Here is a 16872-nt window from a genome sequence, read left to right as displayed (position 1 = left end):
TTTGTTAGTTCGCTCACCTAGTAGGTTAAGGGTGGGTGCCAGTCGTGGCTCGATTTGGGTCGTGACACACTTCACATAACAAATGACGACCTCGACTTTCTTTTCATTCATTTTTGCTTTGGCATTTTCTTTCTGATTCTCCTTCTCTTTCTCATTATCCTCCTTCTCTTTCTGCTTCCCCTTCTCCTTATCCTTATCCTTGTCTTTCTGCTTCGACTCCTTCTCCTTCTCCTCCTTTTCCTTCTTCTCCTTCTCCTTCTCCTCCATTTTCTTCTTCGCCTTTTCTTTCTTCTCACAAATTATATAAAGTGTTTGGGAAATATTTTTTTTCAACCTCATACACTTCAAAGGCTGTGAATTCTTCATGGATCTTTGGACATCTATATTATGAGACAATTCCTTAAAAATATCAGTGAGTTTTTTAACACGACTAATAAAATAATAATTTTGTTGCTCACATTCTTCGCATATACAAAGAGAACATTTAATGTTAGAAGATTAAGTAATACAAATAAAAGATTGAGTTGTTGTCAGGGATGAAAATTCTTCTATCATTTCATCCACAAGGTAAATAAAAAATATCGAGAGTTTACAATTCATTATAAAATAATATTAACATTTTGTTGCCACAGATTGATAGTATGTTACCATAAATTAACATTATGTTGCCCCATATGTATCTACTATTGCGACACATGAAATTTTAGTTGCCACATATAAATCTTATGTTGCCACAGATACATCATATGTTGACACAAATATACCATTTTTTGCCACAAATGAATTCTATGTTGCCACAGGTGAATTCTAAGTTGCCACAAATGAATCTTATGATGCCAAACATGACCATTTTGTTTCCCAAGCCTATTAGTAAGATGTTATAACTTACTCATTTAAAGTCGATTGCGGTTTCAGTTCAGAAAGAAGAGAGACTCACAACTAGAGATGAGGAGGAAAATAATGGGGATAGTCGGAGTGGAAGAGGAAGATAATGATGATAGTCTAGTTGGATTTTAAGATTGAAAAAGGGAAAAAAGAAGAACGAGAGAGAGAGAGAGAGAGAGAACGTTGGGAGAAGATTAAAAAAATGATTTGGATTGAATTATAAAAGTTCAAAAATGAAGTGCTTTTTGTATTTTATAAAACATTGAGAAAGTTTTTGAAATGTTAATTTGGTCCCAAATTCAGTTAATTACATTTTAAAGAGAATTTGACCAGCTCTTGGACAATCTGTCACCAAAAATAAAATCAAGACTTATTTGACACCTTTTATTTAATTTTCTCAAGTTATTTTGGGTATAAAACATGGAGAAGGCTAAGGTTCTTTTTAGGAAGAGGGGATAGTGGGGTTTGGCAGAGAGGGTGTCGGTAATAAGGTGTGGAATGGGGGAGGATGGCGGGGTTTGAGAAATGGGTTATTTTTTATTAATCAAATAAATTAGTTTTAGTGATTGGATATTATACTTTTAATACTTAATATTAATGTACTGTTAATTTTGTAACAATAATAAGCTTTAACCTCTCAAAATAAAAGGATTAGTTAATTGTGTTGATTTCTTTTAAAAAATAATTTCTTATTTTATATATTATTTAATTATTACCATTTGTAACATTATATAAAAACACTATATGTTTTATTTTATTTGTTTTTATCTATCGGCTTTTAAATTTGTCACTTTTCGCTATCTCTCGCTTTTTTTAATTTCTCACTCTTTCTTCCTCAATTTCTTTCTAACTTTCTATATCTCTATTTTTCCACGCTTTCTTTTTTATTTCTCTTTCTCTGTATATTTATGTTGCTCTTTTTTCTCTCTACTTTTTCGTCAAAAATCAATGATCTTAGATTGAATAAAATGTATATCAATAATTAATTAGACAAGATATCTAGTCTTAAAAAAGGAGACACATAATAAACTTCCAATGAATTATATTGAATTATACATGTACTAAATCCATGTTAAAGTTGAAATATAAGAAAATTAAACATGAATGTAAAATGTAGCAAATGAAAAAATAAACATTCTTCTATTTGTAAACTGAATAAAACTTCTACCAATAATAAATAAAACAAGTGATTCAATCGTAACATATCAAGCAATAAATTTAGAAATTGAATTAAACTTGTCTTTGAAAATGTATTACAAATATATTAAAGTTGAATTAGAAGAAACAATTAAACATGAATAAAAAATAATTAATTAAAGAAAAGTCATTAATTTATATGGTGAATTGAACTTATGTCAATAATGAATAAACTAGTATCAAATAGAAACAAATAAATAAAAAAACTGCAAGATTAATTAAATTTGTATTAAAATAGCGTTACGCAATATTCAAGTTGAATTAGAATAGAAAATCAAGAATGGATGAGAACCATAATCAACGAAAAACAAGAGAATGATCTACAAATGAATTAAACGTATCTTTGTGAAAATATATAACATGTATTATATGAGTTTTATAGATTATTTTGATTAATATTATCAAGAAAAAGGTGATGTTTGTAATATGTATTAAATATGTGTTGTTCCTGTAGTATAAATATATTATAAGTGCATTACCTAAACTATTCTAATAGGTATCACAAAGAAGAGGATACATGTGAATTACCTAAATTATTCTAATTGGTATCACCAAGAAGAAGATATATTCTGAATATGTATTATAAAAGTATAGTTCATGATTTTGATTCAATTTTAATACAATCACGAAAAAAAATATAATTCCATTTTAATACATATATTTTTAATAATTATGAAATATGTGTTGCTCCAGTATTATAAATATATTATAAGTGAATTGCCTAATTTATTCTAATAGGTATCACAAAGAAGAGGATATACGTGAATTACCTAAATTATTCTAATTGGTTTCACAAAGAAGAGGATATATTTGAAATATGTATAATAATAGTATAATCCATGATTTTAATTCAATTTTAATATAATTATGAAACAAATCTAATTCAATTCTAATATAGTTGTAGAACAATTCCAAAATCTTTATCTCTTAAGAGTTTTAATTTGAAATTTCTCCAAAAATCAATGTTAAACATAATCAATCTCCCTTAAAATTAAAATATAAACTCCAATTGTTATTTTTAATAATATGGAATAACAACTTATTCAAACTCATCATAATTTTGTAAAACCCACATAATAAATGGAAAAACTTGAAGTTTTAAATGGTCATCAATGGTGAATTCTTCCTATTGTAATTTTATAGATTTTAAATCTCGATTTGCACATACAATTTTGTACAATTTTTGGGTCTTTATATTATTTTTCTTGTGCTATTTTGGGAGAAAATCGTGCAACATATGTATAAATCAATTTGAAAATATGAAACTTATAGATTGTTATCTCTTTTCTTTTTTAAAATAATATTTGAAGATCGTTATTTGAATAAAAATTTTAAACAAGAAGAAAAGAGAAATCATATGTAGAGAAAGAGACACAAACACGAAATAAATGAGTCATACTGCTTTACAATTTTAATTCCTTAAAATTCCAAAATTTATTTAAATAGAAACTATTGTCATAAATGGTAAATATTTTCTCAATATAGCATATCTAAGTGATTTATCCGAAAAATAAATTGGCCTCTATAAATACACTTATAACGACAGGATTTGGATCCCTTCATTAAGAAATGGTCGTCAAAGAACAAGTTTCTTCTAGTAGAAGCAATTGATGTGACAAAAAGATGTTGAACAAGGAATATGGAGATTAACTTCAAAATAAGTATTTTAATCACCTTATTCGTTCTTCAACATCATTTTGCCATATAAATTTCATCGTCGATAACTCATTTTTCTCGTGATTTTTTCAATGTAACTAACTTATTTATCAAAAAAAAATTAAAGTTTTCTAAATTTTTGCTTTGGGTAAAGAATAAATAAAGAACTAAATTGGAGTTTGATCAATTTTCTTTCGTTTTTGGGTTGTACTGCGGTGGTTCTTATCACTGTCAGTCATATTAGAAAAGTGATGTGAAATGGTGCAATGAAAATGGTGGTGTGGTTTAGTATACAACTTAAGAAATCTATTTATAGGGAAAAATGGAGAAATTGGTGAAAAGCAAATTAATGTAAAGATATGAATTTGTGAATACATTTTTTTTTCTTTAGATTTTCTTAAAATAGTCAAAATGTTATTTATTAGATTTTCCCAAAAACTAAAAGTATTATTATTTGTTTTACTAAGTTCTTTTTTGGGATATTTTATGTAATGATGAATTTAACTTAATCAGAAGCATGTATTAGTCAATATAGTAGCTAAACTAGATTGTTAGTCATTAAAGTGGTCAAATTATTAAATTTATGAATTGTATACATCATTAAATTTTGTTATATGTATATCTTATAATGTAATAAGTACATATTACTTGACAATGAATGAATAATTGACTAATATAATTGTTAAAGACTATTGTTTAAAAGTGAAACAATTACTATATCAATCGTGAAATGGATGAGTACATTTTTTGGGTAAAGAGTTTTTAATATATTTGCTCTTTGACAAAAACTATTGTAACAATTTCAATTTTTGGACAAGACTTATAACCCCATTACTATTTAATACTGTATTTTTAAGATATATTGGTGCCCACATGAACATTATAAATCTTGCATTATTATAAATAGTAACATGTCCAGCTAAACACTTATATATCATCAAAATACACTATTAAATAGTGTAGGGGAGTAACAAGTCTTACCAAAAGTTTAAAATTTTTACCACAATTTCGATCAAATTTCAAATATATTTCAGATATTTTTCCCAAACAACAACAACAAGAACAACAACAACAACAACAACTACAACAACAACAATAATAATAACAATAACAATAATATGCTATACTCTCTATAAAAAGTAGGGTACAAGGATGACCAATAAGTCTATTCAATTTTTTGGTTTTCGATTATCAATAATATTGAAGTGTTGTTATTCAAGATGATAATGTGACATGTCTTATCACATATATTTATTCTATGATATATCTTACCATATATATCTCCTTTTTCTTAAAATATGTTGTCACATGTATCCTTTCTGTTGGTATACATGCAGATAAATATGTGGTGTTTTTTACAACACAAGCTATATATGTCGCCACAGACACCACATTTCTTCCTCTGTATCATAATTGACATTTATTCTAACAAAAATCAAAATAATCATAAAAATTATATATATTTATATTATCAACAAAACTTAACACTTCACCAATTGTTTTATACACTTTAACAATAAAAAGGTAATTAGGAATGATATCCATAACTACCTATCTAATCGATGGTGGTAACCACAATATTTTCATCAATTTTGCGTTTTTAGTTCTAGGCCTATGTGGGTCTTCATTGTTACTAACATAGCCCTTTCGAACCTTTAAAATTCTATAATTCCATAGGAGTGAAGCATATCTCATGCGATGGGTTTCAGCACTTAGTCTACAATATGGTACTCTAGTTCATTACTTAAAAAATCAGCGTATGCAGCGATAAAAATTTCACAATCTCTGTGTGGTATATCATCAATTAGGAAATATAATAACATCATATTTTGATAGTTGTAATACAAAAAAAATAATGTGATACTTAAAGACTACTACTTTTTTGTTGGGCAATACCGTTTATATGTCTGACTTCGAAGGCATGAGATTTGTTCTTTCCTTGGTAACATTAAAGAACTAACCTGTTGGATTGTTCGTTTTGCTAAAAAAATTCACTTAACTCAAGGTACTTTGGCAACATTGTAGACAATTTTCAAATCTCAGAGGATAATTTTCATGTTGACCTGGATGAGGACATGAAATCATAAACTTTAATGCACCGTTCTTTCAATGCAACGATAGAGAAGACCCAATGGAAGTACCCATTACTAATTATAGGGACATAAACATCATCTGTCAAATGTCAAGGCAGCCTAGAAGCTATACCAAACCCTTTCATAATGCCGACGATTTATCCTCATATTCATGAACAACACTAGTATTGTCAATGTATGTTTTGAAAAAATAACTAGTAGTGGTATATCGATATTTAGAATGACTGTTGCTTCATCTTGTGACGCAAATAGTAAAAAATGAAATCAACATACTGCACAAATGCATCAAACAAGTGTATCTATGTATCAACTTATTTGTATTTATTCATGTATTAATCAAAACATAAAATTGAACATTGATTTACCACATAAGTCCATCACTTATTGGGTTGAGTTATTACGTAGAACCAATTCTTTATTCTTTGGAAATGCAACTACAAAATAAAGTTGGTCAAAACCATGTTTCGAGTGATAGTTTAATTAGTCATCATCCTTGTCTCTTCTACAGTTATTTAATCATTATAAAGAGTTATTTAATGGACAACAATAAGAAATACAAATAATAGTTTAACGACTTTACTTTTTTGCATGATGCTTGTAAAGACCCTCATTTATCCATTGCGAGAAACCTAACATTAGTTCAGTTGGACCCTCTTTGTCAATGTTAAAACTTTCAAATGGATATTGTCACTTCAAATCACAAATGACGACCTCGACTTTCTTTTCTTTCATTTTTGCTTTGGCTTTTTCTTTCTGATTCTCCTTCTCTTTCTCATTATCCTCCTTCTCATTCTGCTTCCCCTTCTCCTTATCCTTATCCTTCTCTTTCTGCTTCGACACCTTCTCCTTCTCCTCCTTTTCCTTCTTCTCCTTTTCCTTCTCCTTTTCTTTCTTCTCACAAATTATATAAAGTGTTTGGGAAATTTTTTTTTTCAACCTCATACACTTCAAAGGCTGTGAATTCTTCATGGATCTTTTGACATCTATATTATGAGACAATTTCTTAAAAATATCAGTGAGATTTTAACACGACTAATAAAATAATAATGTTGTTGCTCACATTCATCACATATAAAAAGAGAACATATAATGTTAAAAGAGGAAGTAAGACCAATAAAAGATTGAGTTGTTTTCATTGATGAAGCTTCTTGTATCATTTTATCCACAAGGTAAATAAAAAAGATCGAGAGTTTACAATTCATTATAAAATAATATTAACATTTTGTTGCCACAAATTGATAGTATGTTACCATAAATTAACATAATGTTGCCCCATATGTATCTAGTATTGCCACACATGAAATTTTAGTTGCCACATATAAATCTTATGTTTCCACAGATACATCATATGTTGACACAAATATACCAATTTTTGCCACAAATGAATTCTATGTTGCCACAGGTGAATTCTAAGTTGCCACAGATGAATCTTATGATGCCAAACATGACTATTTTGTTGCCCAAGCCTATAAGTAAGATGTTATAACTTACTCATTTTAAGTCGATTGCGGTTTCAGTTCTAAAAGAAGAGAGACTCACAACTAGAGATGAGGTGGAAAATAATGGAGATAGTGGGAGAGGAAGAGGAAGATAATGAGGATAGTCTAGTCGGATTTTAAGATTGAAAAAGGAAAAAAAAAGAACAAGAGAGAGAGAGAGAGAGAGAGAGAACGTTGGGAGAAGATTAAAAATAATGATTTGGATTGAATTATAAAAGTTCAAAAATGAAGTGTTTTTTTTATTTTATAAAACATTGAGAAAGTTTTTGAAATGTTAATTTGGTCCCAAATTCAGTTAATTACATTTTAAAGAGAATTTTACCAGCTCTTGGACAATCTGTCACCAAAAATAAAATCAAGACTTATTTGAAACCTTTTATTTAATTTTCTCAAGTTATTTTGGGTATAAAACATGGAGAAGGCTAAGGTTCTTTTTAGGAAGAGGGGATAGTGGGGTTTGGCAGAGAGGGTGTCGGTAATAAGGTGTGGAATGGGAGAGGATGGAGGGGTTTGAGAAGTGGGTTATTTTTTATTAATCAAATAAATTAGTTTTAGTGATTCGATATTATACTTTTAACACTTAATATTAATGTAGAGTTAATTTTGTAACAAAGATAAGCTTTAACCTCTCAAAATAAAACGATTAATTAATTGTGTTGATCTCTTTTCAAAAATAATTTCTTATTTTATATATTATTTAATTATTACCATTTGTAACTGTAACGACCCGCTAGGTCATTTTGAGAATTAGGACTATTTTTACTCTTTCTAAAAAAATAAAAATTAAAGGGGGGTATTTTAACTATTGATAACTACAAGTACCTAGTTGATGAAACTTTTATTAAATAAGTAATATAGATAATAGATTAGTGGGGTTTCACGGTTAACATACTCTTGTTCAGAAAATAAAAGGAGTGGAGGCAGAAACTTACCATAAGCGACGAACTAGAGGAAAAACAATAAGAATTGCTCAGTTAAACGCAAGCAATTTTCATTCTTTCTCGATTCTGCATATTAAAATAGGTTGTCAGAGGGCATTAGATTGTTTTTATTATTTTATTCTTATGTTGTTTTTTAAGGGTGTTTTTTTTTGTTTTCATGGGTAAGATGTAGTGTATAGTGAGTTGGGAATTTATTTATTATCACGGATTGGAATCTCTAGGGACGTTAGTGTGGTTATTAGGTGATAGTCTAATAAAATCCTAATCGCTAGACGTATTGTAAAAATCTGGAAATTTGATCTGCAAATTTCCCTCCCGTATAATTAAAGTCTGCATAAGAATGATAGGGAAAAGTGTTGAGCCAATCATTGGGCAATGATTGCCAATGATTGGCATGTGACAAACAATTTGGCCAAATTGTCACTTGTACAGAATGACAATTTGGAGGAAAACGTTGCAAGCTTGCGACGTTGTGCATCGTTAATGGGTGGAATTATTCTTATTTTATTCATTTACAAAATTAATTTACTAGTTTGATATATTGAGATAGGTAATTAATTATTGGATATATATTATATGATCTAAAATTGAATTTTTGTGTATTTAAGAAATTAAGGTTAAATTCTTGGCTTGAAATTTAACAAATTGGCATATAAATTATATCAAGATTTTGACGTTTGATTAGAGATATGAGTGAGTTTAGGGTCTATGATATACCTATAATAATTTGAATGTCCACAAACTCGCTTACTTATGAATATTGCATCATTGGTAGATCGTGAACATTACGGAACCTTGCAAAAAGGGAAGGAACTATCTTAAAGATTCGTGACACGAATTCGGCACTTGAGGTATGTTAAGGCTTTTTAGACTTATTGAAGGACATTTTCCTAATTAAAGATTAAAAATGAAAATAGTCCAAGGGGTAAGGGCGAAAGATGGGGGTCTCGTATCAATGGTGTGACGGGCATTGATACGAGTACTGGTGTTATAAAGCGGAAAGTTACTACTATAGAATGTGATTATAAATTTGAGAATTTTCCAAAGCATATGGGCATTAGCTGATATATTATTGACTTGAAATCCTTGTGTGATTGTGTTTTCTTTATTACATCTGTATAGTTGTGATAATCGAGGTGGTTATGTAGTATGTCGATATTTGACTGATTCAGGTGCATCATCATCCCCTTTATTGATATAATATATTGTGTACATGCATTGACATGATATTGACTATAAGTTGGGCATGTGGAGATCGTCTGTGCTGGGGATGGTGAGATGTTAAGATTGTAATTTGGGCACGTGGAGACCGTCTGTGCAAAAATTGTTTGATATTATGATAGTGCGTTGAGATTGTCCGCACAGACACGTGGAGATCGTCCGTGTCCGTATATGGACCTCGCGAGTCCCCCATGGGTCATGAACTCTCGATGTACTTCCGAGGAGTATCATGTATATACGGTTGAGTGAGTACTGGGTATTCTGAGACATATCATTACATGGCATCATATTACATTGCATTTCATCCCATCATTCATTCTTGATGACTATATGTTTCGTTTGGTATTTGGAAAATATTAAATGTTGATTTTCTTTATTGATGAAACTTAAATAGTAAGTGTAATATATATATATATATATATATATATATATATATATATACATACTTGTACAATCTAAGAATTTATTTTCTTATATAACTCCCATCACTACTTCATCGTTGTAGGTTAATGAGACATACTGGGTACACGTGGTTTCGTACTCATACTACGCTTGTTGCACTCTTTGTGGTGCAGATTCGATTACGAGTAGAAGCGCATCTCGTGGAGCAATTTGAGTCTGAGCTTGGAGTTGTGGTGAGCTGCTTGGCTGTTCCGTGGCCCACAACTCCCTCTATCTTTTATTTATTCTGTTATTAGTATTCAAACAGGATATCCCTTATGTTAGATTTGTCATTTAGTTTCAGACTTGCATCGAATTTTAGAAGCTCTTGTACTTAAGACACCAATTCTTGGGGTGATATATTTTATCTTCCGCATTTTGTATTTATAAGGAACTCAATGTTGGAGGTTCTTGCTAAGCGTTGGTCTTTTTTACTCATTTGTTGGTTTAGTTGGGTTAATATGTTGGGTTGGCTTACCTATTGGTTGGGAACATAGGTGCCATCACGACTTGCAAAATTTGGGTCGTGACAAATTCTGTATTAGAGCGCTAGGTTCATCGGTCTCAAAAGTACAAGAGCAATGTCTAGTAGAGTCTTGCAAATCGGTATGAAGACGTCCATACCTATCTTCGAGAGGCTATAGGACATTTAGGAAATATTTTGTTCTTTTATTCCTTATCGTGCACACTTGACCTTGTAGAAATTATAATCTTGATTTCTCATTCTCTCTCAGATGGCGAGGAATCGTACACCGGCAAGTGGTGGTCAGGATCCTATTCCTGCGCCTGCTTCTGGGAACACTGTCCGAGGTAGAGGTAGGAGACGAGCTCGAGGTCGGGGTAGGGGCCGTGTTGCAGCACCTGTGGATGTTCAAGTACCAGTAGCTACTCAGGGTCGTGATAGGACCGTACCTCCTGATGCAGAGGTTATTCTTGGGGATGTGCAAGATCCTGTCGAGGGGGATGGGCCAGCTCAAGCTCCAACCAGTACTATTGTCCCTCTAGTGCTTCAAGATACCTTGGCTCGTATGTTAGGAATCCTAGAGGGGATGGCCCAGGCAGGAGCTTTGCCTGTCACTTCTGATGGCTCACAGACCCGTGTTGGAGGTCAAACTCCAGATCCAATAGTTGCTCCAGATTCTCAAACTCCCAGGACTCAGCCAGCTGTCGCTGTAGCTCCTCGTTTGGATAGTATGGAGTTTCCATATATAACATCACATTTGGTGAACAGGCCTTCTATGACTATTGATGAGCAAAAGATGTTTGGGAGGTTCAGACAAATGAATCCTCCTACTTATACTTGTAACTTAGCTAAGGATGCATATGAATTCATAGTTAGTTGTCATGAGAGGTTGCATAATCTTGGATTAGTGGAGTCTCATGGAGTTGACTACACAGCGTTTCAGATGACTGGCTCTTCTAAGCAGTGGTGGACAAATTATATTAGTAGTAGGCCCGCTGGATCCCATCCACTATCCTGGACTGAGTTTACTCAGGTATTTCTATCCAAATTTGTTCCACGCAGTGAGAGGTAGAGCAAGAGGGCCGAGTTTGAGGGTTTGCAGCAAAATGGTATGTCAGTTGCAGAGTATGAGGGTAAATTTCATGCCTTGGCTAGGCATGCTTCGATGATACTTCCACAGAGGCTGAGAGAGTGAGAAGGTTTGTTAAGGGGCTGATTATTCCGATCCATCTAGGAGTTTCTCAGGTTGCTACTTTTGGTGTTCCATTCCAGAATGTGGTAGATGCTGCTAAGGAGTTGGATATGATTCGACGTGAGGGATTTGAGCAGCGAGAGGGCAAGAGGACTCGTTAGTCAGGTGATTATGGTAATGATCCACCTAGGAGTTGGGGCTATTTGGGCAGAGGTTATCACCCTCAGTCCAGCAGACCCATTCATGCTGCTATACCAGCGTCTGAGGCTGGTTACGCTGGGCATAACTCTTTGAGCTCGGTACATACTTCGCAGGGTTCATCTTCTACACCTGTAGTTCGTGGAGGGAATTCTGGTCATTTCGGTTCCTCTCATCAGTCGGCGTCTCGTAGGGGTTGCTTTGAGTGTGGTGATATGGGACACTTTGTGAGAGACTGCCCTATGACCAGACGTGGTGGCTTACATCAGGGTTCTCAAGTTTCAACTTCCAGGGCTGCATAACCTCCAGCTAGGAGTGGTGCACAGAATGGTAGAGGTGGTTCTCATTCAGGTAGAGGTGGTTCTCCTTCTGGTCGAGGTGGTGGTCGTAGAGGTTCACAATCTGATGGAGGTCGTTCTCACTGTTATGCTTTTCCAGTTAGGCTAGAGGCTGAAGCCTCAGATGCTGTTATCACAGGTATTATTCTTGTTTGTCATCGACCAGCTACTGTATTATTTGATCCAGGCTCTACTTATTCTTATGTGTCCACATATTTTGCTCCTAGTCTGGATATATTGTGTAAGTCTCTTGATTTGTCGATACGTGTTTCTACTCCTGTCGGGGATTCTGTAGTTGTAGATCAAGTGTATCGTTTATGTACTGTTACTTTGATGGGGTATGACACTCATGCAGATTTAAAGGTCTTAGAAATGATAGATTTTGATGTGATTCTTGGTATGGATTGGTTATCTTCTTACCACGCAATTTTAAATTGTCATGCTAAGACCATCACTTTAGCTATGCCTGGAATTCCTATAGTAGAATGGAGAGGTACTCTTAGTCATCCTTCTAAGGGTGTGATATCATTCCTTAAGGCTCGTCAGTTGGTACAGAGAGGATGTTTGGCGTACTTGTCCCACATTCGAGATACCAGTATTGAGACTCCTATGCTTGAGTCTATTCCAGTAGTGAGTGAATTTTCAGAAGTATTTCTGACCGATTTGCCAGGTCTTCCACCAGATCGAGATATTGATTTTTGTATTGATGTGGATCCAGGCACTCGGCGTATTTCCATTCCTCCTTATCGTATGGCACCAGCTGAATTGAAAGAGTTGAACGAGCAGCTGCAGGATTTGTTGAGCAAAGGTTTTATTAGACCAAGTGTATCTCCTTGGGGTGCTCCATATTATTTTTGAAGAAGAAAGATGGATCTATCCGTATGTGTATTGACTATCAGCAGTTGAACAAGGTAACCATTAGAAATAAGTATCCGATACCTCGTATTGATGATTTATTTGATCAGTTGCAGGGTGCTTCAGTTTTCTCAAAAATTGACTTGAGATCTGGCTATCATCAGCTGAAGGTTAGGGCGGAGGATATCCCTAAGACGGCTTTTCGAACACGTTATGGTCATTACGAGTTTTTGGTGATGTCTTTCGGACTGACTAATGCCCCAGCAACTTTTATGGACTTGATGAATGGAGTGTTCAGACCGTATTTAGATTCCTTTGTTATTGTCTTCATAGATTATATATTGATATACTCACGCACTAAGGAGGAGCATGAGCATCATTTGAGTATTGTTCTTGGGATTCTAAAGGAGAAGAAGCTTTATGCAAAGTTTTCAAAGTGTGAGTTTTGGCTTAGTTCGGTAGCATTCTTAGGACATGTACTGTCAAAGGAGGGTATCATGGTGGATCCTAAGAAGATTGAGGCGGTTAGAGATTGGGTCAGACCTACTTTAGTTACTCAGATTCGGAGTTTCTTGGGCCTTGCAGGTTATTATCGACGGTTTGTTGAGGGTTTCTCATCCATTGCATCTCCATTAACTAGATTGACACTGAAGGAGGTGACTTTTCAGTGGTGTGACGAATGTGAGGTTAGTTTCCAAAAGCTCAAGACTTTATTGACTACTGCTCCAATTTTGACCCTACCCGTGGAGGGAGAGGGTTTTGTCGTATATTGTGATGCTTCTCGGGTTGGTCTTTGTTGTGTGTTGATGCAGAAGGGAAGGGTGACAGCTTATGCTTCCAGGCAGTTAAAGGTTCATGAGAAGAACTACCCTATTCATGATTTAGAATTGGTGGCTGTAGTGTTTGCATTAAAGATTTGGAGGCATTATCTTTATGGTGTGCATTGTGAGGTGTTCACGGATCATCGTAGTCTCCAGTATATATTCAATCATAGGGATCTAAATTTGAGGCATAGGAGATGGTTGGAGTTGCTCAAAGACTACGATGTGACTATTCTTTATCACCCAGGCAAAGCAAATGTTGTAGCAGATGCCTTGAGTCGGAAGGTGGTAAGTATGGGTAGCCTAGCCATGTTACCGGTTGGCGAGCGTCCCCTAGCGAGGGATGTCCAATCCCTGGCCAATATCTTTGTGAGACTTGATATATCAAAATCTGGTAAGGTATTGGCTTATATGGAGGCTAGGTCATCCTTGTTGGAGCAGATTCGAGCTCAACACTTTGATGATGGTGATTTATGTAAGATTAGGGAAAAGGTTTTAAAAAGAGAAGCCAAGGCTGCAATTCTTGATAGTGAGGGAGTTTTGAGGATTAAGGGTCGTATATGTGTTCCTCGTACAGGTGATTTGACTAGATTGATCATGGAGGAGGCTCATAGTTCGAGGTACTCTATTCATCCGGGGGCTATTAAGATGTATCGTGACTTGAAGAAACATTATTGGTGGTGTCGTATGAAGATATACATAGTAGATTTTGTATCCCATTGTCTTAATTGTCAACAAGTGAAGTATGAACACCAAAAGCCTGGAGGTGTGACACAGAGGATGTCTATACCTGAGTGGAAGTGGGAGTGTATTGCTATGGACTTTGTGGTAGGATTGCCATGTACTTTGGGTAAGTTTGATGCTATATGGGTCATTGTGGATTGACTGACTAAGTCTGCACACTTTGTACAAGTTCAGACGACCTATAATTAAGAGAAGTTAGCCAAAATTTATATTCGAGAGATATTTCGTTTGCATGGGGTTCCTATTTCTATTATTTCAGATCGTGGCACTCAATTTACATCTCATTTCTGGCGGTCGATGCAGAAAGAGTTGGGCACTAGGGTGGATCTTAGTACAGCCTTTCACCCTCAGACTGATGGTCAGTCTGAGCGGACTATTCAGGTTCTTGAGGACATGTTGCGGGCGTTTGTGATTGACTTTGGTGGTCAGTGGGATCAGTTCTTACCTTTAGCAGAGTTTTCTTACAATAATAGTTATCATTCGAGCATTGAGATAGCACCATTCGAGACTCTGTATGGTAGGATATGTCGATCTCCAATTGTCTGGTTTAATGCATTTGATGTTAGACCATGGGGTACAGATTTGTTGAGGGTGTCCTTGGATAAGTTCAAGTTGATCCAAGATAGACTTCTCATGGCTCAAAATAGGCAAAAGAGTTATGCAGATTGAAAGATTCGTGATTTAGAGTTTATGGTTGGAGAGAGGGTTTTATTGAAGGTTTCACTTATGAAGGTGATGTGGTTTGGAAAGAAGGGCAAGTTGAGCCAAGGTATATTGGTCCTTTCGAGATTGTTGAGCGTATTGGTGAGGTGGCGTATTAGTTGGCTTTGACACCTGGTTTGTCAGGCGTTCATCCTGTATTTCATATATCAATGCTTAAGAAGTATCATCAGGGTGGTGATCATGTGATTCAATGGGATTCAGTGTTACTTGATCAGAATTTGACTTTTGAGGAAGAACCAATCACCATTTTGGATAGGCAAATTCGGAAGCTAAGGTCCAAGGAGATTGCTTCGGTAAACGTTCAGTGGAAGCATCGTCCAGTGGAGGAGGCTACCTGGGAGACAGAGTCAGACATGAGAAGTAAATATCATCATCTTTTTTATCATTCAGGTTAGCTCTTTTATTTTCCCGTTCGAGGACGAACGTTTGTTTAAGTGGTAGGTGATGTAACGACCCGCTAGGTCGTTTTGAGAATTAGGACTAGTTTTACTCTTTCTGAAAAAAATAAAAATTAAAGGGGGGTATTTTAACAATTGATAACTACAAGTACCTAGTTGATGAAACTTTTATTAAATAAGTAATATAGATAATAGATTAGTGGGTTTCACGGTTAACATACTCTTGTTCAGAAAATAAAAGGGGTGGAGGCAGAAACTTACAGTAAGCGACGAACGAGAGAAAAAACAATAAGAATTGCTCAGGTAAACGCAAGCAGTTTTCATTCTTTCTCAATTCTGCATATTAAAATAGGTTGTCAGAGGGCATTAGATTGTTGTTATTATTTTATTCTTATGTTGTTATTTAAGGGTGTTTTTTTTTGTTTTCATGGGTAAGATGTAGTGTATAGTGAGTTGAGAATTTATTTATTATCACGGATTGGGATCTCTAGGGACGTTAGTGTGGTTATTAGGTGATAGTCTAATAAAATCCTAATCGCTAGACGTATTGTGAAAATCTAGAAATTTGATCTGCAAATTTACCTCCCGAATAATTAAAGTTTGCATAAGAATGATGGGGAAAAGTGTTGAGCCAATCATTGGGCAATAATTGCCAATGATTGGCATGTGACAAACAACTTGGCCAAATTGTCACTTGTACAGAATGACAATTTGGAGGAAAACATTGCAAGCTTGCGACGTTGTGCATCATTAATGGGTGGAATTATTCTTATTTTATTCATTTACAAAATGAATTTACTAGTTTGATATATTGAGATAGGTAATTAATTATTGGATATATATTATATGATACAAGTGTATCTATGTATAAACTTATTTGTATATATTCATGTATTATCAAAACATAAAATTGAACATTGACTTACCACATCAGTCCATCACTTATTGGGTTGAGTCATTACGTAGAACCAATTCTTTATTCTTTGGAAATACAACTAAAAAATCAAGTTGGTCAAAACCAAGTTTCGAGTGATAGTTTAAATAGTGATCATCCTTGTCCGTTTTGCGGTTATGTAATCATTGTAAAGAGTTATTTAATGGACTACAAGAAGATAAATAATAGTTGAACGACTTTACTTTTTTGCATGATGCTTGTAAAAACCTGTTTTAATTTAAAAAATACTATTTATTTAAAAAATGGTGTGAA

General features: G+C 33.9%; 1 protein-coding gene across 1 annotated transcript; it reads left to right on the top strand.

Moving 5' to 3' along the window:
* The first annotated feature begins 7742 nt into the window (after positions 1–7742).
* Positions 7743–15213, top strand: LOC138340403 (uncharacterized). The gene is made up of 10 exons (XM_069292126.1): positions 7743–7757; positions 10068–10127; positions 10668–11429; positions 11552–11744; positions 11847–11996; positions 12096–12415; positions 12662–12949; positions 13387–13564; positions 14048–14377; positions 14804–15213. Exons 1-10 carry the CDS (start codon positions 7743–7745, stop codon positions 15211–15213), a joined length of 2706 nt encoding a protein of 901 aa, XP_069148227.1.
* The last annotated feature ends 1659 nt before the right edge of the window (positions 15214–16872 follow it).

This window comes from Solanum lycopersicum, chromosome 12, assembly GCF_036512215.1.
Source record: "Solanum lycopersicum chromosome 12, SLM_r2.1".
Taxonomy (NCBI): domain Eukaryota; kingdom Viridiplantae; phylum Streptophyta; class Magnoliopsida; order Solanales; family Solanaceae; genus Solanum; species Solanum lycopersicum.
The sequence above is the reverse complement of the archived record's forward strand: the minus strand, read 5'-3'. Positions and strand labels throughout refer to the sequence as shown.